Genomic DNA, 22,398 nt, shown 5'->3' on the forward strand with positions numbered 1-22,398 from the left:
TTCTACCGACATCCTCGCCGACAGGGTCTGAAACTAGAAGATGAATACTCCGTGCAAGATGATATATATAGCCTCGGAGTTTGACTGCTGGAGATTGGGCTTTGGGAGTCTTTCGTTGCCTACGCTTCCTACGATGCTGAGCCGGTACCCTCACCGGTCCTTTCGAGGTTGATGGAAGTAGAAGATGACCAGGCCACAAAAGCCATGCTTGTGAAGGAAGATTTGGTTGATATTGCCAAACAGAAGCTGCCGAGCCGGGTGGGGGATAATTACACTGGTGTCGTAGTAAATTGTCTCAACTGCCTGGATGGAGCAATGTTGACTTTGGCGACCGAAGTGAGTATGAAGATAAGGATGGAATACTAATAGGATTACTATATAACGTACTTTACAGGCGAGTTGCTCACACACCTAAGTTACTTACTTTTGCTAAGACCCTACTAAACTACCTTTCTTACACTAATGCATTCCCTATAACACTACTTAGACGTGCTAAAAAAATATTAGATATAGCTTACACTTTAAGCTTTTAAATAAAACATAAAACTTTTAAAAAAATGTGCTATAGCTATATATAAAGTTTTATAAAAAATAATAAATAACTATAGCACTAGATAATATTTATAAGCTAATTTTACAGCTAAATTATAAAAGCTAGGTAATAAAAAAAAGTAAGTAATTATTAAAACTATACTTAAGCTATATACATAAGAAATTTCCCCTTAGATAGCATTTATAGCTAATATAGCTAATTCTTTACACGCTAAGCAGAATTTAGGCTATGTTTGTAACAAGGTTAGCACAGTTAACTATGTAGCCTTCTCTTGCTTATAGAGGTTTAGGTTAGGCTAGAGACAACTGCTAGTGCTAGTGCTTACCCTAGCATTACCTATATATATATTATACTATGCGAGAATACTTAGCTTAAGTATTCTTATGCGTACCTTTTAGTATAGTAGGGAAAGTTGTATAGTATTAGCTTAGCAGGCAGGGCGCCTACCTTATTATAATGTTTACATAAACTAGCCTAGTATGTTTATAAAGTGTTATTTAAAGCTTAAAGTAAAGTTTTAAGCGCAAGTATAGTTAAGAGATATTTAGCTAATTTTAAAGCCTATCTTACTAAAGTTATATGTGTTATTATTTTAAATACTATACTTAGCTTTAATATTCTCTATAAGGCTAAACTTACTCTAAATTACTTTAGAACTTTTATAAAAAGCTCTTTTATAGTTATACTTATGCTTAAATGTTACTTTAAGCTTTAAATAACACTTTACAAACATACTAGGCTAGTTTATGTAAACATAGCCTAGATTACGCTTAGTGCGCAAAGAATTAGCTATATTAGCTATAAATACTATCTAAAAGAAAATTCTTTACATGTATAGCTTAAGTATAGTCTTAATAATTACCTACTTTTTTTTATTACTTAGCCTTTATAATTTAGCTATAGAATTAGCTTATAAATATTATCTAGCACTATAGTTATTTATTATCTTTTATAAGACTTTATATATAGCTGTAGCATATTTTTTTAAAAGTTTTATGTCTTATTTAAAAGCTTAAAGTATAAGCTGTATCTAATATTCTTTTAGCATATTTAAGTAGTGTTGTAGGGAATGCATTAGTGTAAGAAAAGTAGTTTAGTAGGGTCTTAGTAAAAGTAAGTAACTTAGGTGTGTAAGCAACTTGCCTGTAAAGTACGTTATTAAAAAAGTAAGCAAGTCTACACTTATCTACAACACCATATTTAACGCAGATAGATTCTGCTCCAACTCAATAGCATTTCGGTCTGAAGGTCAAATAAGATAGAGGTTTGTTCGCCAAATGCTTCCAGGTAGGCGGGAATCATAAGTCTGCTCGTGTGCCGACAGCAAGAAAGCTTTGTTCGAAGTGGACAACATGTTATCACCGAAAGTGGAACGTAAGTAGAGTTGAGTTCATCTATTAAGCCCATTACTAGAATAAGACAAGAGGTCATTAAGGTACAAAATTCTGCCCTGAACTACCTTGGTCATGTTCTATGTTACCGGTAGATGATAAGATGGAGTACGTACACATGAAGGGCTAATAATAATGAGACATACCTGTGCTCCACTTGTTTCTCCAATAAAAACTTCGGCTTCTATGATTTTACTGTCTGGCTCTTGAGTCCCTGAAGGGAAGCAGGGTCACAGCGCTATGGAACAACCTGGAAGGCAAGAACACACGTGACTCAAAGATACGAAGCTTTTGTGCCAAGACGCTAGCACAAAACATCTGTCGCTGCCCACCTCAAAAGTTCTTCGTGAGTGATCGTCAATACCGTCCTCAAGCCCAAGTCAAACTGCGTCCGATCAATCATGGGGAAACGCAAGCGACACTACCAGAATGCCGATGAGCCAGCCCCCAAGTTCGGACTTGCGGCAGCTCTTGCGCACCTCAGGAAACCCGAATTGCCTTACGAAAAGCCTACAGACACAGCCGAGGACGACGACGAAGGCTGGATTACCGTCGGGAAGGGTGGGCGGCCGTTGAAGAAGCAGAAGAAGGAGGGAAGCGACCACCATAGCTCGCACCACCCTCGTCGTACCGAGGTAGAATCTCCAAAGCAGAAGCAGAAACGGGATCTCGGGGAACACAGCGAGCGCAAACATTCTTCTAAGGATCACTCGAATCGGTATTCCAAGAAAGCGAATAAATGTGGCAAGGATGAAAACCAGTACCCTTCAATAGATCATTCCCACAACACACGTCTTCAGTCCCACCTCAAAATAACCGACTTGCAATCTCTCATATTGTATATACTAGCAGATGGCTTTGGCCCGCAATGGGTTGCTGTTCGGCATCGCAGTTCTATACGACAGGTGGTCGTGCTCATGGTTCCTGGCTTAGAGCAAGGCATGTTTACAGGCAGGATAGCTCTAGAATCTCCTCAGCCCTCCCTGCCTACTGGAGAGGCTGGGATATTGATTAACAACTCACCTGCTACTAATGCCATCAAAGAACAACAGAGCACATCAAAGCGACTGGAGATCTCACCCGACGACTACTACCCGGTCAGCCTCAGACCCCAACGTATGCCGGAATCTCTCAAGCCCTTCGCGGACATCTTCCCCCACGTCTGGCCGATTAGAGCTGTAGCGGAATCGCATGGTACCCAGATTTTCAGGGTACTGTCGCCGATGCACACGATGTTGACATCGCAGATGCCGAAGACGAAGGAAGAGAGACAAATTCGAAAGAATTCAGGGCATAAGGGCCCCGTGCCTCAGAATTCGAAAAATTGGGAGAATAAACGTACATCAATCACTGAATATCTTGCGGATCTGCTAGCACAGAAGGAGAATGAATATGTGGTGCACCCAGCGTGGTATACTACGCAAGAAGCCAAGGAGGCAGCGCATCGACAACGCAAAGAGGCCAAGCAGGCGTCAGAGGATGGGTGGGTTGATACGAATGTCACTAATCTTGAGGACGGCACCGTGCCTGATAATGAGATCGAGCAGGGTAGTGTGACTGCTGGAAGAGATATCCTGGTCATTGACTGTGAAATGTGCAAGTCAGAGGATGATGTGTTGGTGCTCACGCGGATCAGTATGCTTGACTGGGATGGCAAAGTTGTCCTTGATGAACTTGTAAAGCCAGATGTGCCCATCAAGGACTATCTCACACAGTACGTGCCCGTCAAAATAAAGAAGAAGCTACGCTAATCCTTGACAGGTTTTCTGGTATCACGGAAGCTATGCTGAAAGATGTCACGACTAGTCTATCTGATATTCAGAAGCGGTTGCTAGAGATCATCACCCCGCGTACTATTCTACTTGGACATTCTTTAAATTCTGACTTCAACGCTCTCAAGCTCACTCATCCTTATATTGTTGATTCTGGAATCATCTACCCGCATCCCCGAGGACCGCCATACAAGCAGTCGCTAAAGTGGCTAGCCCAGAGATATCTCTCCTTAGAGATCCAGAAAGGGACCAAAGGCCACGACAGTGTGCAAGACGCCCGCGCATGTCTTGATCTAGTCAAGCAGAAATGTGAACGTGGTCCACGATGGGGAACCAGCGAAGCGAACTCGGAATCAATTTTCAAGAGGTTGGGTCGGGTATCACGTCCCAACACTCATAAGTCCTCTTCCGACGGAGAACGATACAGGACGGGCGCTGTCGTAGACTGGGGAGATCCTACTCGAGGACATGGTGGCCAGGCACGAGTAGCAATCGGATGCAAGAGCGATCAGGACGTGGTCGAGGGTATCGAAGCTGCTGTAAAGGGCCGTGCAACAGGCAATGACGGCGCAACGACAAAAGTGGACTTTATATGGGCTCGGCTTCGCGAACTTGAGCTGGTTCGTGGGTGGTGGGATGACGCGAAGACAGCCGACGTAGAAGAAATTCGAACAAAGGCCCTTGAGAGGTTGGGACGAACATCTTCTGATCTAGAAGATGGCACGGAGGTAACTGGCTCAGAGCTCGGAGATGCCGTTGCCCGAACTGTCGACTACATTGTCAAAGTCTTCGAATCATTGCCACCCTGTACTGCATTCATCGTGTACAGTGGAACAAGCGATCCTCGAGAAGTGCGCCGGCTGCAGAATATGCGGCATCAATATCAACGAGAATTCGCGACGAAAAATTGGGATAACCTGAGCGTCAAATGGACGGATACAGAAAACCAAGCCCTCTCACAGGCGTGCAAAGCTATCCGAGAAGGGGTTGGATTCATTGTGGTAAAGTGAGAGGATTATTTGTGTGTCAGTTGTGCTACCGCGCGGTCGGATGGAAGTGGCACATTGTTTCAAGGTGGAGTGCCATGGCATTGTACGTCGATATAGGCTCACGAGGGAGATAGTCTGGCTTTACGGGCATTGTACGCCAATATAGCTGTTTGGTGTAGGGCATTATACGGGAGATCACGCTGGCACGACGGTTGTGTCGGCTCCGGCCTGACCCATTGTGGAGGCAAAAGTGTTGAGGCAGAGGTGAATTGATCCAATCGAAACGTGGACAGTTGAATAATCAAGAATAGATTTAGGCCTCAAATGTTTAGCGTCATAATTCCATCGGTGCGGCGATTCCCAGATTGTGAAACTGTTGTCATTGATATGCAAAAAGAGATCCCTGTCAGCAATCCCTTGCGCTGGTGGGTTAATCTAGCGCAGGGCTATAATGGGACAGGGGTTCCTAAGTCGAGCAGATGGCTTCTGCCGCGCCACATCGGGATGGGGTGACGGGGGCTCGCAGAAGAACAGGAGATAGATGATCCGGTACAGCGCTCCTATTTACTGTGGGCGCGAGAGGGAATTGCGGGCGTCGTAAGATTTGCTGGAACTGTTGGCCTTGGTGTTTTTCCTCCTGCGTCTGGCCCAAGATAGCAGCGAAGAAGCGAGCCGCGATTCGTGTTGGTCGGCTCGGCGGACATTTTCAAAGAGTCAATACGTGCTGCACTAAGTGCCAGGCATTATTGACCTCGTGAATTATTATTAACTGCTATCGTAGGCAGGGCGGAAGCGGTGATAATGACGAGCGACCGCTGTGAGTGGCCGGCCTGCGTGAATAGCGAAATACCAGCAATAACCACCTTGCGTGGGCGTGATGATGATAGGCAGTGGTGCCATTCGCGGGCGGGTCAACCGCGCTGGGAGATGTGAAAATTGAACTAGCTCTGGACTGATCTAGTGAGTGGCAGGGTTTGGCTTGACCTGAGCAACGCAAAGCAGCTTTCGTAATAGAATGCACCTATCCATCATTGAAACTAGGCCCTGCAGGGTAAAAAGCACCACGCTCCGCTTGCTAAACATGGAATATCTTTGCTAATTATCGACTTCGACGCCCATTCCCTCTCTAAGTCTCTCACTCTCGGTCTGACGCTTTCTTCCTTGTCTTTTTGCTCTCAGCATTCGCTATTGCTCACAATCGCGCCCTCTCGCCACTCCCTTGAAACGGTGAGGCGCTCCGCTCACGGCCACACACGCGCTCAAGAGTAGTCGTCTCCGACCGCTGACCTTTGCGTCACGCACTCCTGTTCCTTCGCCAGTCAGCAATTCCCCGGCGACGCCTTTGCTTAAGGCGTTGGCGCAGCGGGCCCCGCTCACTTGCGTCGATCGAAACGAGTGCAAGGCTCAATCTCACTGCTGAACTGCTATTTCCATCGGCGTCGACGCTCGTCAACGTCCTCGGCCTATTTTTTGATGAGCTGCCGTTAGCCCTCTCAACCTTGGAACCCTTGGTTACCTTGGGCAAGGGACGTGGCCAGGCCCAATCCAGCAGTTAATTGTCCAGCTCATGGCGGGGACGAGACGGCGCCCTCGTATCAGTGAGCAGCGCTCGACATGGCGTGCATCAACCATTGCCGAAAGTGTTGACGATGGCGATGATGGTGGTGTAGTCGAGGTGGCCGACAATGTCGACGACGACGCCCGCCCGCAATCGCCAATGAATGTGAACCGCTCCACGACGGCCGTCTGCAAGCGCTGCAGAGAGGTTGTGGGTGACTTCTACAATTCGTGGCACAAGATCACGGGCTCCTACTACCTACCCGCGCTACTCGGGTCATACAGTAGTAAATTGCAAGCGAATGGTAGGCAGAAGGCTGCGACAGCAGGGACAGATATAGAAGGATGGTAAGCTGGCCGACCTGAGGGTTCCCTTTCTGCGTCGTTACACAGTTCCCTTTCCCAGTGGAGCGTCGATATTCCCCTAGCATTTATGAGCTTATCCCGGCACCAATCAATTGGGACATGGTATTTTAATTTTTTTTAAGCGCGTCTGCACTAATCGGCCTTCCCAAATAATTTCCACACTATACATTTATCATCTATTAAACCCGCCTGTCCGCATTGCGCTGCACCATCGGTTTGACACTTCTACTGACACGCCCTCACAGTCTGATCCAGCCGCTGGTGTGCCCCAGCTGCACCGAGACACTCGGCATTACGGCCGTTGATGCACCAGACAGCAAGAAGGTCTTTCGGTGAGTCTTTGTTCCTTTGTCCATCCCCCTCAATTTGAAGCCGTGGCCTTTTCCGTTCCGATTTTCCCTGATCCGCGCCCTGTGTGGCGCTGGACTGGCCGGGGTTTGCATGCGCACCGCCTGCAGCGTGTATTAACACCACGACGGGGGCACAATCAAGCCAGCATTCCATAAGTCACTGCTAACGTATATATCGCTGCACAGCGGCCGCGACTTCTTCAAACTGCCCCGCATCGAGCTGCGATGCGAAGTGAGTCCAAGTAAATTCGTAGTGGTAGAGCCCCACGTCGACCCGGCGTCCGATCCGCTGGCCGTTGAAGACGATTCCGACAAGTCGTCCCCAGTTCCAGAAGGCACGATAGGCGACATGGAGGTTGACAGCCTGCCGCATGCATCCCAACCATCCCCGCCGTCGGGTCTGGGTTTGCCTCACCAACACCAACACCAACACCACCACCACTATCACCACCAACCGCTGCAGCAGGTTGAGGCAAACCGCCAGCCACCACCCCAAGTCCAGTCGCCATTAGGCCTGCACGTCACGTCGCAGAAGTCACCCAGCAACCCGCCGCCCGCGAAGCCGCCGGTTCAAGTTCAAGATGTACCCAAGTACACGGCGCAACCACCAACGCCCAAAGAGGGAAGTACCGGCCTGGCCAATCGCACCCGCGACCTCCCTCCAGTCATGTCGCATGCCCACTCGCATTCGCAGTCTCCCGCTGGTGAAGCCCAAGGCCAGCGTGCCAATGGCCAGCTCTATCCACGGTCGCCTCAGGAGGTGCAACTCGATGCCATTGAGCGTCTGCAGACTCAGGTCTCGCAGAACAGCGGCGCCCTGACAGTCCATGGCCGCGACTTGCAGCGCTTTGAGGAGGCCGCGAAGCGCCAGGAGGAGAATCTCCGCCACGAGTTCCAAGCCCAGTTGCATCGCCAGAATGTCGAGCTTAGGCGGGTCGACGACGCAGTGGTCAGACTGCAACATGAGATGGGAGGTATCCACGACCTCCTCGAAGCGCTCTCACGTGAAGTGCAGGCTTCCAGAGAAGTGCAGGCTGGACGAATGGCCCCCGTAGTTCCAATCACGGCCCCTACAGCCCAGGACTCGGCGCTCGAACTGATGGCAAGCAAAGTGTCGGTGGTTTCCCAAAAGGCCGACGAGGTCGACATGCTAAAGATCACCATTGAGATCATGAAGAACAAAATTCAACGCCTCGAAGAGGCCACACTCGCACCCCCCCAATCGACCACGCATACATTCCCATCTCCGGGAGAGCCATCAGTCCACTCTGCCCACTCTTCGCACACTGTGCCATCCTTCCACGCAACTCCGTCGACCGTGCCACACATCAACACCCCAATCCACCCCACCCAAAGACCTGCATCCTTCCATTCCCACGGCAGCCACACCACCGCCACCCCGGAAGTGTCTCAAAGGGCTGATCCCGCACAGTCCCAGAGTGGGTGGGTGACTGTCAATGCGAGCGTGAAACGCTCCCACCCCAATGGCATCGACGGCCCGCACGATTCCCTCGGACAACCGGTCGGATCGCCCAAGCGCCCGAAGCTTGCTCCCATTGAGCCACGCGTCGGATTTGGCAACTCTCAGGCTCCTCCGCATCAGCAGCAGCATGTTTTCTACGACCACATGGACACTGATGATTCTGAATCGAGACTTCACACCCACTCTCACTCGCTGCCGCAGTCTCAGACTCATTCCCGCGAATCCCTTGTCGAGGCCCCTCTCCAATCGCAGCCCTCAACTTTCGTTGCCTATGGAACACAAGAGGCTCCTTCAGATGATAGCTGGCGACCCGAATCCCAACGCATGATTGTTGACCATCGCAGCCCAAGGGGTCGTGGGCGAGGAGGGGGACCAGGCAGCCGTGGGGGTCGTTCGCGGAAGAGCATGCCTATACATGGCGAGCTCGGCACACCAGAATGGGAGAAGGAGGATTGGCAAGGTGTAACGGATTCGCAGACCAGCCCAGATGGTTACTACAACCATATTGCGCGTTCCGGGCGTGGCATCCTTCGTCGTGGGAGCGGTGGCGGTGGCAATGTGCCACGTGGTTCGCGCCCTTCGAGCTCAAGCGGTCGTGCAGTCAGCTTGGGGATGCAGGGTGTAACGGCCGGCCCAGTCGTCAGTATGTCGCAAGATCCGTATGCGCATACGAAGAAGACGCGAACAAAGCCGACTCGAAATGCCGACGGGATCCTCATACGCAAAGATGGTCGACCGGACATGCGCTCGCAGTCCTCTGCCGCTAATCTCCGCAAGGTGCACGCCAGGAAGGAAGAGCAGAAGACTACTTCAGACCGCTCGTTTACTCCCACTAACCTCCACCATAGCAGGGACGCAGGCGCCGAGACACCTAGTCCGACCACCTTTGCAGCGGATGGCCAGGATGTGACGGCGAGTGTCCAGAAAAAGCACAACTTAATTATGGGAAAGATGTTCCCAGGTGGTGTTGAGACGTCGAGGAAGGAGCATGACTATGCCCGGCAAGTCTTTGAAGAAGGACAAGGACACACTGCTCAGCCTCGCCGCGGCCAACACCATCTCCACCATCAGACTACACATTCACCACTCGAAATTAAGCGCGAGCAGGCCGAAGAACGCCGTGTTATCGATTCTCAAAGCCCTAATGAGGCTCACACTAATGGCGACATCGATATAGATCGTGTCGAAGATCACGCTGATGACGAAGGCCAAACCCCAAGCGGGCAGAGCGATAATTCAGGACGGGAAAGCCAGTATCATGATGCGCCTAGTCATGATGAAGAGCCAGCGCAAAACAAGCCGAAGGAGAACCGTGTTCCTGAGATCCAGGCTCAGCAATCCACTGTTGACTCTTCGGCGACCCCAGACGAAGCGCCCGCAAGTACAATACCAAAGAAGGCGTGAAGTGGTTGATTAATGGATCATTATATTCTATTCCTCGCCGACCCCGGATTTATACTGTTTATAGCCTTTCACAGGCAAGGCACCTAGAGTCAAAAGTTCGATTTTTTTTTTCTCTTTAGTAGGAATTTTATTTTCACGGAGTTTTTGGTGGTATTGTGTTCACTAGTTGGATTCCTCTTTTGTCCAACCGGCTTGAGTCACTCGCAGAAGGCCGTTTAAACCCTATTTCTCGCTAGGTGGACATTTCGTAATTTTCAACTCTTATTCCTTTTTCTCTCAAACCTTTCTTAGGAAAGCAAATTGTACCAATAGTTAGATGCAGGACTCACATCATCTTTTCGTCTCATCACATTACATCCTCAGATTGGATAAATTAGCGCGAGCTACAAGTACAACAAACTCCGTATCTTATCTATTGCTTAATTAGATTAAGAATCTGAGTAATCGTGTAACCACCCCTTTTATCCATTATCCCTTATCCCTTCTCCTATTGATCTATGCGGGTCTATTGTATACTCGATCCGGGTGCGCATGTGCCGGGGGCTCGGGGCTCTGGGTTCTATACATACAAGTCTTAGTTAGCATTTTGCCGCTTTGTATGAATGAAAGACGGGACATATATCTTGTGACGCATGCCATGCATAGGGGAGGCATTTAGGCGCCGAGGCGAACTTTGGTGTGCGTTTCGGGTTGAGGGATGGGGCGGGATGATGTAAGATGTGGGTGGTTTTAGGATGGGACTTGGGGGCGAGCGAGGGAGGGGAGGGGCGGGGATGAAGAGGGTTGCGCAGGTCGGGAGGGGGGGATTGTGATATTTGGATTTTGTATATGTGCTCACTGCTTTGCAAGTATTCTCCAGACTTACGGGTCTGGGTTCAGAGCCAGATATAACAATTGAAAGGCTTAAATTGCTTTCATTTAGGCACCAATATTTGACTAGGCCTTTGCTCGTCTTCCGAGTCACCGCTAACTATGGCTACAGACAGGGGGTAGACATCTCTATACTGTCGTGCCTATGGTCTTACCTATGTTCTCCAATTCCCTCCACGACATCCTTCATTCGTTTATATGATACCACAACGGATGTTTCTCCATCGATACTAGGCGAAAAGGCGTCGAACTTGCTACCTAGAATTCCTACACAGTGGAAGAAGGAAGGGTCCGCTTTTTACATCTCCGCCGAGGTCGAAGAACCTTACCGCACTACCAGCCTACCTCGTTACATGATCGCTGGTTCTTCGGTTCGAAAGGAGGTCGATGATGATATTCTTCTAGCGAATCCTTCTCGTTTTCCATCATTCCAACAATATACTCCCCTAAATTAGCCTGCTGTCTCGTTCTCCACAAACAAGGATTTTCTGTTGGTACGTGGACGGCTTGGTGCTTGAATTCTAGGTATCGCTTCTTTTTTGGGGTTTTGGATACTGGGTGATTGGGTTGTTAGGCTTGTGCGGCTTGAAGAACGGGGGAGCGGTGAGATAGGACCTAGCATCTACTTAGTAGGAGAAGGCGTTGCTCCGGCTCGGAAACAAAGAACGAGCCCAGTTAATCTCGCTCTCTACAAACGAGGATTCTCTGTTGCTGTGTTGAAAGTTCAATTATTGAATACTGGGTATCGCGCTTCTTCTTCAGCAGAGGAACTGCCACTTCGCGGCTCGGCGCGACGGCGGAGCTAATAGATAGAAAGGAATTATAAACAGAAATCATGATACCAGTTCACGTAGACCAGTTGCTGAAGGCTTTAATGAAGTAAACCTTCCACCTGGGTTCGCTGCTGGATCTGCATTGGTGGTTCAGAGCCTAAGGGCTAAAGCACAATGCAGCAGTTGCAAATTTCTTCAAAGGACCGTCCAGATGTCATTCAACAGGCCATGACATACGAAAATGAAGCCTATTCCGTTCATCATTTCTAGTATTATCCGCACCGCGAGGTTTGCAAGTGCTGCGGCGTCGAGTCAATTTCGCTATATAAGAGTCCGGTTTGCCGGAGTCACAAATAACCACAGTCAAAGTTTTTGTGCCCAATCCTGCATTTGTCCGTCTTAATTCTAGGAGACGAAGCGAAAACTGAACCGGCATACCCACAGCGCAGAGGAAGTGGCACTTGTGTGGCCCCATAGCAGCATTGTGAAATGCAAACAAACGAGTTAAATATCTTGACAGAAGATGTGCAGATGTTTTTACCTGAGGTGAAAATAGTCCCATGCAGTAGACGGGAAGGACAGAGGTGTGAGTTGTGCGGGAAGGTGCGCTGGAGGCACGCGAACCACCTCAGCGACAAAACCGTCTAAGAAATCATGAAACGCGAAAGGAACATTAAATGCGAGAAAATTTGACGTGCTTAGATTGACAGAGTGATACTGACATATTCAAATGTTTCAATTGTCCCCAAACCAAAAAAAACCCTCACAAACCTGCCCTCCACTCGGTAGAGCATTTGTCTTAGCGTAATTGGGCCTTGAGAACCCCAGAACCTCGACAAAGAGGGCAGGATCCTAACTGACTCGCTAAATGTGCTCAACGAAATCCCACTTAAAAAAACGCAAAAAAATGGGTCTTGCCGCGATTCGAACGCGGGGCCTCTCGCAAACGTACTCAGGGTTTTCCCTAAGCGAGAATCATACCACTAGACTTGAGGATGTTAGCTTCTGATGGTGGATACGGAGTTGGAGAGAAGGTACATACCCACAAGACCATTGCGCTTATCGCTTGATTGATGCTGAAGTTTAAAATTATTTAAATTATATAGGCTTCTTTATTCCGAAAGGATTATTGAAACATTTTAGTAGTGCAAGAAATTCGGGTGAGGGGCCTTTAATTAGGCAGAACATCGGTAGCGGACACTTGAGGTGTGATATTTGCGGTGTGGCTTCCGCACTTTATGTGTACTGGGGCCATCTCCGTTCCGACTCCTCGACTTCAGCGTCTGCCTTCATCAATTGTTCCATCGCAACCTTCCGAAAATTCCCCGTCCCCGAAGCGGTCTTCCCCGGGATTCCCGGGGATTTTTTTCCTTCCCGGACAAAGCCTTCTTGAACTCGTCCCGGCTGCCTGTTTCTCCACGCTGCGGCTGGATCTCGTGTTACGTGCTGCAGAATGAAGCGGGCCTCTCGCCGATTGCTCTTTTCACGACAACTGCCTCAACTTGACTCCGGGCTGGGAATGTCAATTGATCCCTATTCCTACCTGGGCGAGCAGAATGGGGCGTCTTTTTGTTCCCACGGGTGTGTTCAACAATTCTCTACGTTCAGATACATTTTATTAACACTCCTCAGGCGAAGGACAACACCCCCTCGTCCCTCGAACCCCTGAGCCCCTTCCCGCACACTCTGTCCATCTTAGTGTATGTTGTTTACTATCCGGTATATGGACAGCTGGGTGCTCCATCTTCGGAAGGGCTCGACCAGGCACCTTCCTACGAACGTCGGCCTCTGTTACCGCCGGGTTCGTCCTCTGGGATATCACAAAAACCTATTCAGCACGGCAACTCTTCCTTCCCGCACTGAAAAATGCTGGCATTGAGAAGCCGAAAGCGTGGAAATTATGGGAGAATAATGGCAAGTTTACATTGGACGATGCGGCTTTAGGGGGAGGTGTCCTCGGTCTCATCTGTGCCTTGCGGCCAACTGCATTCCCGGGGGTCAGGGGTTGGCAGCGCTTTTTAGGAGCAGCATCTGTTGGCTGGGCTTTTGGCGGAACTAGTGCGGGATATTATTTTCGTGCTAGCCAGCATTTTCAGATGGCCCTTGCAGTAACACATTATCAAGAGCTCCAGGAAGCAGTCACCCTGCAAGTCTTAGCCAATGACGACAAGTTCGTAGCGTCACTTACGAAGGTAGGAAGATGGTATCTCAAGTACCTCACATGGAACACCTCACATATGGGGCATCAGCAGCACAGCCAACCACAGCAACTAGCAGGACCCTTCTGGCTGTTGACATTTGAAGATGGTGCTTCGCTGATGGGATGTGACCATGACGGTCGAGCTCGAAGCTACCAATGGAATACCGATAACAATGCCCTTGACGCCCTCCAAGATCGGATCAGCGAGCTTAGAGCACTACGACAGCAGTATGCGATCGAGCTTGAGTATGTCCAGCAAGTGCTAGCGAAAAAGGAATACGACTTCTTTCAAATGACCACTGAAGACTTTGCAAAAGACGTCCTTCGCCGGGAACTGCAACTCCTTAACGGCCTGTCAGAGACCCTCTTTCTCCAAAGATCACTGTTCGAATTCCATATCCAGGATTCGGAGAAGTTATACAACCAAATACAGCAGAAGAATATGGGCTCCACTCAACCTTGGGTCCCGGCCCCAACACCCGATCTCGAGCTCCCCGACGGCTGGCAGAACAGGCACAGTCCTCATATCTCGACCTTGACAATTCGAAGGCATTGGGAGCAAAATAGACAGATGGTGTCTGACGCGGAGCAATCGGAAAGCGATGGGCTTGTGCCTATCCCAGATGGATCGCCATCAGTGCATGGTACTGCCCTAGAACAACAAAAGAAAAACGTTCTGGCGACGGAAAGGGTGTTAAAGGAATTTGAAGAGCAGATACAAAAGTCGGATGAGCAGAAAGACTACTAAGACTACCAACCTTATGACTAAAACAATTTTCTGGATTAATCGCATACAATACAGTCCTCGAAGCCACCCTTCTCAAGTTCTGATGTCGTCCTGCATCTCAGTATAGATGACGCCACATAACGAGGAGCTAATTCTGGGCACTAATCAGTATCCTCTTTGTAATCTCTCTTATTACAGTAAAAGGGCCGCGAGATTAAATCTACCCCCGTTAGGTTCCATGTTGTGCGATAACATGCTCCACTGCAACCAGGTACTCCGTCATTCAAACTCATCCCCAAGGCCAAGCATTCCCACGCAATCGTAGTAGCTGCAACCAAGTCTCAATCATTTTGCTATCCCCTCTTCGGCAAAGCCGCATGGCGTAGTCAGAGCCTCAACTTTACTTCCAAAGCAAGCCGTGTCGCGTCATCGAAATGTCTCCGCGCCACTCTGACCAGCCTCTTGCACTACTCAGGCTCGCCCGCAATGTCCGCCATCAACTACAGGCAACACGCGACTAGTTTCGAGATCAATGTGGAAGAAATCCCTATCCCTCGCAAGTCCGTTGGTTTACTCTTACGGCCTCAAGCTGCAGAAGCTGTCAGAGTCCTCAGAGCTATGCGTCGAATCACCGCCTGGGCTGATGCAGCCCTCTCCTCGAGATAAGTCCATACGGCTTGGTCAGATTAGGTCGCTAGAATCCTTGAGGACAGCGGTATTCAACCCTATACTTGAGCACTTGACAGTTGGATAGAGAAGGTTCAAAGCTGGATTCAGACTGCCTCCGATCCTGCCTTTGAGCCTGATCTTGGCTTTGACCTAGGCTCTTCCGGGCTAGGCCTGGTCGTCGAACTAGCTATTTACTCTAATATCAACCAAGCTTAATGCTTCACCCTCAGGTATGCTGGCTAGTATGCATCCACTACTTGGGGGCGCCACGTTGACGACCTACGTAATCCGCCCAAATCGCTCCTCAGCCAATTCTTCACCACTTGCCCGAAGTTATACCCATACGGGTGGAACAGGTGCGCGTCGACCAGGTGTCTTCCACCACAATACATGTTCCTCCACATCTGTCTAATTCAGACCTCCGAAAACAGGTTCTGATTATGTCACTAGCAGACCACCCCGCGCGTGTTGCCTGACTAGAGTGCCGTCTCAGCGTTAGTCTCCTCTGATATCGGTGCTGACGAGCACCGATGACTCTATATTCTTCAATCCACCCTGACGATTGCCACTGCTGGTCAAGCCGGTCCATGATATGTTCTACCACTGGGAGAGTCCATTTAGATCCTCATTGTTCCAACGGGATAAGTAGTTCGTTTAGCCGCCAATGGACATCTATCCTTTGTTGACGTCTTTCTATGGTTCGCAAAGCAACGTGACGGCTGCTCCTACACGCGAGGATTTATCGGTCGTTTTATTGCAGCAAGAACTTGTCATCCTATTAACATATAGCCAATTGCCAATTTCCCTTGCTCTTGAGTTGTTCCTAGAGGATTTTAGTGAGCAGTGGGCTTTTCGGCAATAATGTTGAGGGCACCACGCGAATAGTCCTGATTATCTGTTCCAGCGCCTTGGGCGTCCTTTCCTTCAACCGTTGAACATTACCGGAAGTAGCAACAATGACGAAGGCGATACTGTAGTTGTTATTCTGTACTATCATCCAAAATGTATGGCCTACACCGGTATCCCACCGAGAAGGCAACAGTGTTGTCTCAGCTTGCTCAGGCCTGGGTTGCAGTGGATTAGATCATCCAAGCATCCCAATTTTCCCCATTATTGATAAGGAGACAACTCTGCTCTGCAGTCGTGGATGAAATCGAACAGAAAATCGACATTTCCCAATCTTTTGGGGCGTATATTGCTGCTGCCAAAGACCACTGTTAACTGCGTTAATTCCTGGAGCTAGAGCAGGCAATCCCACATCCAGGGGGTGTACTTGGCCCGTCTTCGAGTGCCTTTGCAAAGCCAAAAATTCTAAATCAAACTAGAGGGCTAGCGTGTAAAGTCTCGACGACTTTAATTAGAATTCTCTTAGATGATATCCTCTGAGAGAGCTAAACCTTTTACCCTTGATATTCGCTCGATTGCTTCTCTATATAGTCCTATTTCTACCCGAAAAGGACATCTGTTGATATGAAAAGACACAGGCTCTGGTCCATATGACCAGTCATGCTTCTTGACAACCTCCTTCCACTAGCATCAAGCAACAGCAAGGAATCTAAGCGTAACATGTTCATGCAAATCCACTTGACTTGAGTGTTTTTCTAGCGTTCTAACTATAGGTATCACGGGTGATGGAATACATATTCGCGAAAGCAACGACATATCACTTGGAGACAGGGAACTCCTAGCTTCGGGGCAATGTCATTGTGTAACCCTCCTGGTCTCAGGAACAGTGGTATCGATGGCCAATGAGACTGATAGAGACCATTTTATCAGCCATTGGTCGGGGCCAGGTCGAGTCAGGGTCGGGGCCGATACGGGGACCCTTCGGATAGGTTCCGGGCGACCCGAGATGGAACGATTCATGAGAATCGTTACAGCATTAGTGTAAAAAAGGTAGTTTAGTAGGGTCTTAGCAAAAGTAAGTAACTCAGGTGTGTAAGCAACTCGCCTATAGTGTACGTTATGCTAAAAGAGTAAGCTTTTAAGTTTCTTTAAAAGAGAATAATAAGCTAAAGCTTTTACTATCTTTTTTTTTAAAGCTTTTAAAGCTTTTTTAATTAGTAAACACTTTACTAAAGCATAAGATAAATCTACTTTTAGTAAAATAAAAGATTTTAATAACTTTAAGTAGTAGTTTAAGCTTAGAGCATTAAATACTATAAGTAGAGAATGTTAGACAGTGTAAAGATGGGATGGTAAGTAGCACGAATAGCACTGAGAGCAAGCTTTCGGAGAAAGATAGGAGTGTATTGTAAGAGAGACGAATCGCTGCCAAGCTTCGCTTGTCAGGATTCATGCTTATATACGAAGCACAGGTCATACGACCTCCAAACAGGTCAGGTGAGGCCATACTGGCCCGTTCTGGGACATCCGGCCTTACAGACAGTTATTTTAAGCAGGTGTAAAGATTTTTATATTAAGATTAGGCTTTTTTAGATGCTTTTAGAGTCACACGTGACTAGTTTAATTGTACAATATTTTACTATACTAGTTAAAAAGCCTTAGAAAATTATATTGTTATATTAAGAGTCTGCTATACTGTCTAAGAGCGACTAAATCTCTAAAATTCTATCTGGAATTTAGTAGAGGGACAACAGGATAGAGATTTCTACACCTCTATACCACTGCGCCAATACAACCAAAAGGTGTGAATAATCAACCAACAGTTGATTCTGCGTACATAATAGTATATATACCTGTCGCGCGTAAGGACCATCGCGGCCTTACACCACACACACAACCTTCCATCGCAACATCAACGTACTTCTCCCCTCTCCGCCTCTAAAGCGGCACCGTCAGAGGATTCATAACGCTTGCCCCCCCATCCACCCTCATCTCTGCGCCTGTGATATAACTACTAAACCCACTTGCCAAAAAACCCGCAACCCTCCCCACCTCCTCCGGTCGCCCCGCCCTCTCCAAACCAATGATTTTCTTCTGAACCTCTGGAGACTGTAAGCTTGCCGGTGGAAATTGTTCGCCTTCCAGGCCCGCACCTTTTAAATCCACCCCAACATCGATTTGCCCCGCTGTGATGGCATTTATACGAACCCCAGTGCCCTTGAGGATAGCGACACCAGCGCGAACGACGCCCAGAGCGGCGTGGCTGGACATGGTAAACGCGGGACCCCAGCATCCTCCGTAAATACCTGCGACGGAGGATACGACGACAATGCTGCCGTACGGATGGTCTTTTGGCGCAGCATTCGGATACGGGCCTTTTGGTGTTGTTTTCTGCATGGCCGCAGGTGCGTATTTGAGAGCGAAGAAGGCTGGCATGGAGTTTTGTTCGAAGGCTTTATAGAGGTCGGTTGGAGAGGTGTTAGATATGCTGGGGGGGCCAAGGAGGCCGGAGGAGGTGGTCCATACGTCGAGGCTAGAGAATCGCATGGCATATTAGTATAATCTCAATATGGCACAGTCTGGCAGGAGGGGGGTGGGAGAATGGATCGAAAGAGGGAGAGGGATAGGGATGTGCTCACCGGCCCCAAGAGTTCAACACATCGTCAATCAATGCTAAGGTATCTTCCTCTGAGGTGATTTTGTATGGGTACCCGATTACTTTGGTGTTAGGATATTGGGCGTTCACGGATTCGGCGAGTTCGGCGTAGGGCTCGTTTGGAAGGGTTGAGCAGGCGTATATGCATGCTGCTCCGTGGGCTGTGGAGTTTCAACGGTAAGTATGTTGCTCGGTGTAGGATTTGAGGAAGATTGAGGCTCTAGAATGGGGCTTGAAGGGAAGTTTCAGAGAGGGGCGATATATCAGAAAATAGACAAAGAGAATGCAAGGAAGGCGCAAAAGTGATCTTTGCAGTCCCCAAGCACCTCCTCACAAAGTACTCACCCTGCCATCTACCCAAGACTGGCTTTCACCCCATCGGCAAAATGCAAACAACAGACATTAAAATTCCACTCACTGGCAAGTTCCGTTATAATAGCCTTTCCAACCGGCGAAGTAGCACCTGTCACCACACAAACAAATCCATACTACTCCAACTCAACCCGTCAGCAAAGTTCCTATGAATCTGAATTTTGGAACCTTAAAATTAGATGCACATGACCCCAACGCTGCTTTTAATGCTGTTAAAGAAGCGGAATGGCTTACAAGCTTCCCATCCGCTCTATATGGTGAGAAATGCTCCGAGTCTCCCTTTTCCGACATATCTGCTTCTCCTTGTATGGACGCCTACACTTCAATAGTTGGTCTAATTCGATTCAATCTGAACTCAGCACAATGACTTGCGTATGTAGTTCTGGCGGCGAGGGTATGTGGTAGGTGGAGGTCTGCACAAATGAATACAACAGACAAGACGAACAGGACACGCCATTATTTTTGCTTCTCCCACGTCGATCGGTAGAGTAGCTGCGAGTGTGATTATGTCAGTTGGCAAATCCACGGGGCGCGGAGATGCAGGTTGGAAAGGCAACGTAATTGAAGCAGGTGTGGTTGGAGGGGTGGGTGGGTTTCTTATCGAATCACTTATCGGGCTGCAAGGGGTGGAATAGCGGGGAGAGTGAATGAGAACCTGATGCTGCGTGCAAGGATTAGGGAGATGGGAGAGGCATGCATACATAATTGGATCACGAGACTGGGAGATTTCGTGTTCTCTTGTAATAAGATGTAGCCCAAAGCAGTAACTGCAGTATCTAAGATCTAATCTAGCTTTCACCATCTCGGGCATTCCTATCTCGCCTCAATCCCAGCACTCTCCTGATTCCAAAGCACCGGTCTAGATAGAGTTACAGATCTCCAGAATACGCAAAAAGTATACCACACCTTGTCTACCCAATGTTATATATTTCAAGCCACTTTGGTTTTTCCCTCCTCCTCTAACCCTCTCGCCAACACCTCCCTACTCGGCAGCTTATCCGGCCCGAAGCTCATCGGCAACAGCTCCCCCAACGTCATAACCCTGTACTCGCCCCTCTTATTGAACATGAAAATCGGGACCTCATTCTCACAGAACTCTCGCAGGTATTGCCGACACATCCCGCACGGAGAGCAGAAATCATCCATATCCGTAGCTACACCGATGGCTTTAAATGACCCGATGCGGTGGCCTTGAATTACTGCTGTGCCCATTGCAACGCGTTCGGCGCAAGTCCCAACGGGGTAGGATGCGTTTTCTACGTTAGCGCCGGTGATGATGGCGGGTGTGGAGGTAGGGGATGGGGTTGCGGTGTTGGGGTTGATGAGGAGGGAGGCACCGACGCGGAAAAGGGAGTATGGGCCTATACAAACAAACCATTAGCTATCTCAGTTATTAGAAACCTAATCCATCCCAATTTCTCCTTCAGAAAGTGAAGACAAGATGCAATGAAGCGCAACTTACAATAAGCGGTCGCCTTCGCCTCAATGCATGTCAGCGACAGAATCTGGAACTCCGCCGCTGAGAGACCGTGAACTAGACCATTCTGCTCAGAAGAAACAAGAGCAGTAGCGACAGGGTCTGGAATGGCGGTTGACATGTTGGAAGGAAGGAGAGAGAGAAGAGCAGCGGAGAGCTTATAGCTCTGATTGTGACGGCAAGCCTCGGCTTTGATATCGCGCTAGAGCGCTTTGGGATCAGGTATGGGACCGTTGAATGGAATGGAAAGAGAGTTGCTTCACGGAGGGCAAGTTGAGTAAGAGGGACTCCGTACGTGTTTGGTGATCTCTAACGTGAGCTAGAGATCAAAAGGTAGGAATGATATTCTAACCACGTGGAATTCTTAACGCGCCGCACGCAGCTCAGACATCGGGCGTAAGATCGTCTCAAATGCGACAAATGCGAGATACGATCTTCGAGAGTGGGGAGAAGATGTAAGGATCTGCCTAAAATCTGTTGCCTTATCCCAAGCAATAATGCGTGGTAACTCCGGGAAAGAGCAGGAGGAGAACGGAGACCGTAGCTTTCACATGGGTATTCTCATTCATGTGCATGCTAAGAGGAAAGCTGCACGAAATGTAACATCTACATCCTACTCTTACATCCACCGAAACATAGGACAACATGCTACCGTACACCCGGAGCATGAAAGGCGCAACCCATCTCTCCAAGCCACCGCTAGACTCAGGCAGGGAGCCAAAAAGATGCCACCTTCCCCCAAATAGAGTCCCACAACCTCCCTTCCTATACACCAGCTTATAGCAAGATTGCACCTCTTCCCCCACTAATGCTCCAAAATAACCGGCTTCCCCCTCTCCCATCCATCTAAACAATCCTTAATATTAACCCAATACCTTAACCTTACGGCCTCACTCTTCGCCCTATCCACATCATCCCTCTCAAACGCGCCCTCCAACACCTTCACACTCTCTCCAATCCTCCTTTCATTGTCCGTCTTCATCCCTACCAGATCCTCCTCCGTCTCCGCCTCCTCAATCTGCTCCCTCGTCTCCAACACCTCCATTAACAATTCCGGATCTTCCACCTTCGCTGTCTCATCCTCATGTACATCAATACCCCTCAGACTCAGCAAATACTGCGCGCGTAACAGTGGCGACTGCAGTGTGTTATACGCCTCATTAATCCTCGCGCTCAATGCTTGCGCTTTATTCTTGTTCTCCGCTGGATGAAGATCCGGATGCGCGCGGGCCTGTAATTGAAGGAACTCTTTTTTCAACGACGGCAGGTCGATCGAGAAGCGGCCGTGCGGAGGTGGACCTGCGGGTAGCGATTGTGGGAAGAAGTGATAATGTGTGTGGGATTTCAGCGACGAGTCGCCACGCAGTTGTGAATGGGATGTTGATTGATGTCGGCGCGAGGGTGTCAATGAGGAGGGGCGGCTAGAGCGGAGGAGACAGGCGGCGTGTCTGCGGTGTGCGCGGAGGGGAGCTATCGAAGTTTCGGAGATGAGGAATGCACGGAGCCAGGAAATGGCTGTTGGAGAAGCGGGACGCATCGTAACTGCCGTTTAAATGAAGCGTGTCTCGGAAAATCAGTTTAACAATCTGAATAATGGCATAAGGGTGCAGGTAGAGGAGCGAAATGAGGTTGTTTGATATTTGGGTTTGCGGAGCGAGGCCAGAGGCGAGGATTTCCGTTCAAGTTTCGTTACCCATGCACTTACGTCACGGACATTGAGAAAGCCAAGTGGGCGGGAAAGTCCGCCGTCTCCGAGCCAGATATCCGCAGTCTACCTAGATTACAAATGCCACTAGTACTAAACTTCGGCTATAGTTCAGAATCAACGTACTGTATATTGGCAAGTCTAACGATATAAGACAGATATCAGTGTCCACTTAACCTGAATGCTAGTCATAGGGTTAACAAATCAAGCATCATTGTTTAGGTTCCGTGGTAGGCGC

At 48.9% G+C, this 22,398-nt stretch overlaps 8 protein-coding genes and 1 pseudogene across 9 annotated transcripts; 3 read left to right on the plus strand and 6 right to left on the minus strand.

Moving 5' to 3' along the window:
- Window positions 1-2,283: 2,283 nt before the first annotated feature.
- On the plus strand, window positions 2,284-4,960 carry BDR25DRAFT_273783 (uncharacterized protein). The gene is made up of 2 exons (XM_033687371.1): window positions 2,284-3,658; window positions 3,706-4,960. The coding sequence occupies exons 1-2, from the start codon at window positions 2,346-2,348 to the stop codon at window positions 4,724-4,726; spliced, it is 2,334 nt and encodes a 777-aa protein (XP_033539850.1). The 5' UTR covers window positions 2,284-2,345; the 3' UTR covers window positions 4,727-4,960.
- Window positions 4,961-5,841: 881 nt separating this feature from the next.
- Window positions 5,842-10,249, plus strand: BDR25DRAFT_347492 (uncharacterized protein). The gene is made up of 3 exons (XM_033694271.1): window positions 5,842-6,610; window positions 6,874-6,960; window positions 7,165-10,249. The coding sequence occupies exons 1-3, from the start codon at window positions 6,273-6,275 to the stop codon at window positions 9,863-9,865; spliced, it is 3,126 nt and encodes a 1,041-aa protein (XP_033539851.1). The 5' UTR covers window positions 5,842-6,272; the 3' UTR covers window positions 9,866-10,249.
- A 2,170-nt stretch (window positions 10,250-12,419) lies between these two features.
- On the minus strand, window positions 12,420-12,504 carry BDR25DRAFT_t54 (annotated as a pseudogene). The gene has a single exon. The product of its transcript is annotated as a tRNA-OTHER (tRNA).
- A 560-nt stretch (window positions 12,505-13,064) lies between these two features.
- Window positions 13,065-14,456, plus strand: BDR25DRAFT_320317 (uncharacterized protein; the record flags this gene model as incomplete). Its single annotated transcript, XM_033691892.1, has 2 exons — window positions 13,065-13,089; window positions 13,141-14,456. The coding sequence occupies 2 exons, from the start codon at window positions 13,065-13,067 to the stop codon at window positions 14,454-14,456; spliced, it is 1,341 nt and encodes a 446-aa protein (XP_033539852.1).
- Window positions 14,457-16,214: 1,758 nt separating this feature from the next.
- On the minus strand, window positions 16,215-17,477 carry BDR25DRAFT_363209 (uncharacterized protein; the record flags this gene model as incomplete). The annotated part of the gene is made up of 7 exons (XM_033696707.1): window positions 16,215-16,343; window positions 16,378-16,425; window positions 16,509-16,634; window positions 16,689-16,792; window positions 16,836-16,929; window positions 17,314-17,388; window positions 17,430-17,477. 7 exons carry the CDS (start codon window positions 17,475-17,477, stop codon window positions 16,215-16,217), a joined length of 624 nt encoding a protein of 207 aa, XP_033539853.1.
- A 274-nt stretch (window positions 17,478-17,751) lies between these two features.
- On the minus strand, window positions 17,752-19,627 carry BDR25DRAFT_273788 (NAD(P)-binding protein). Its single transcript, XM_033687372.1, has 4 exons — window positions 19,213-19,627; window positions 19,025-19,094; window positions 18,590-18,767; window positions 17,752-18,483 (listed from the first exon to the last, which is right to left on the minus strand). Exons 1-4 carry the CDS (start codon window positions 19,267-19,269, stop codon window positions 17,889-17,891), a joined length of 900 nt encoding a protein of 299 aa, XP_033539854.1. The 5' UTR covers window positions 19,270-19,627; the 3' UTR covers window positions 17,752-17,888.
- Window positions 19,628-19,766: 139 nt separating this feature from the next.
- Window positions 19,767-20,772, minus strand: BDR25DRAFT_338067 (cytidine deaminase). Its single transcript, XM_033693249.1, has 2 exons — window positions 20,441-20,772; window positions 19,767-20,339 (listed from the first exon to the last, which is right to left on the minus strand). The coding sequence occupies exons 1-2, from the start codon at window positions 20,574-20,576 to the stop codon at window positions 19,909-19,911; spliced, it is 567 nt and encodes a 188-aa protein (XP_033539855.1). The 5' UTR covers window positions 20,577-20,772; the 3' UTR covers window positions 19,767-19,908.
- A 243-nt stretch (window positions 20,773-21,015) lies between these two features.
- BDR25DRAFT_397361 (Co-chaperone Hsc20) lies at window positions 21,016-22,352 on the minus strand. The gene is made up of 2 exons (XM_033698502.1): window positions 22,307-22,352; window positions 21,016-22,204 (listed from the first exon to the last, which is right to left on the minus strand). The coding sequence occupies exon 2, from the start codon at window positions 21,990-21,992 to the stop codon at window positions 21,261-21,263; it is 732 nt and encodes a 243-aa protein (XP_033539856.1). The 5' UTR covers window positions 21,993-22,204; window positions 22,307-22,352; the 3' UTR covers window positions 21,016-21,260.
- BDR25DRAFT_363211 (uncharacterized protein) lies at window positions 22,029-22,352 on the minus strand (the record flags this gene model as incomplete). Its single annotated transcript, XM_033696708.1, has 2 exons — window positions 22,029-22,204; window positions 22,307-22,352. The coding sequence occupies 2 exons, from the start codon at window positions 22,350-22,352 to the stop codon at window positions 22,029-22,031; spliced, it is 222 nt and encodes a 73-aa protein (XP_033539857.1).
- Window positions 22,353-22,398: the final 46 nt, after the last annotated feature.

Source organism: Lindgomyces ingoldianus, assembly GCF_010093535.1.
Source record: "Lindgomyces ingoldianus strain ATCC 200398 unplaced genomic scaffold BDR25scaffold_64, whole genome shotgun sequence".
Taxonomy (NCBI): domain Eukaryota; kingdom Fungi; phylum Ascomycota; class Dothideomycetes; order Pleosporales; family Lindgomycetaceae; genus Lindgomyces; species Lindgomyces ingoldianus.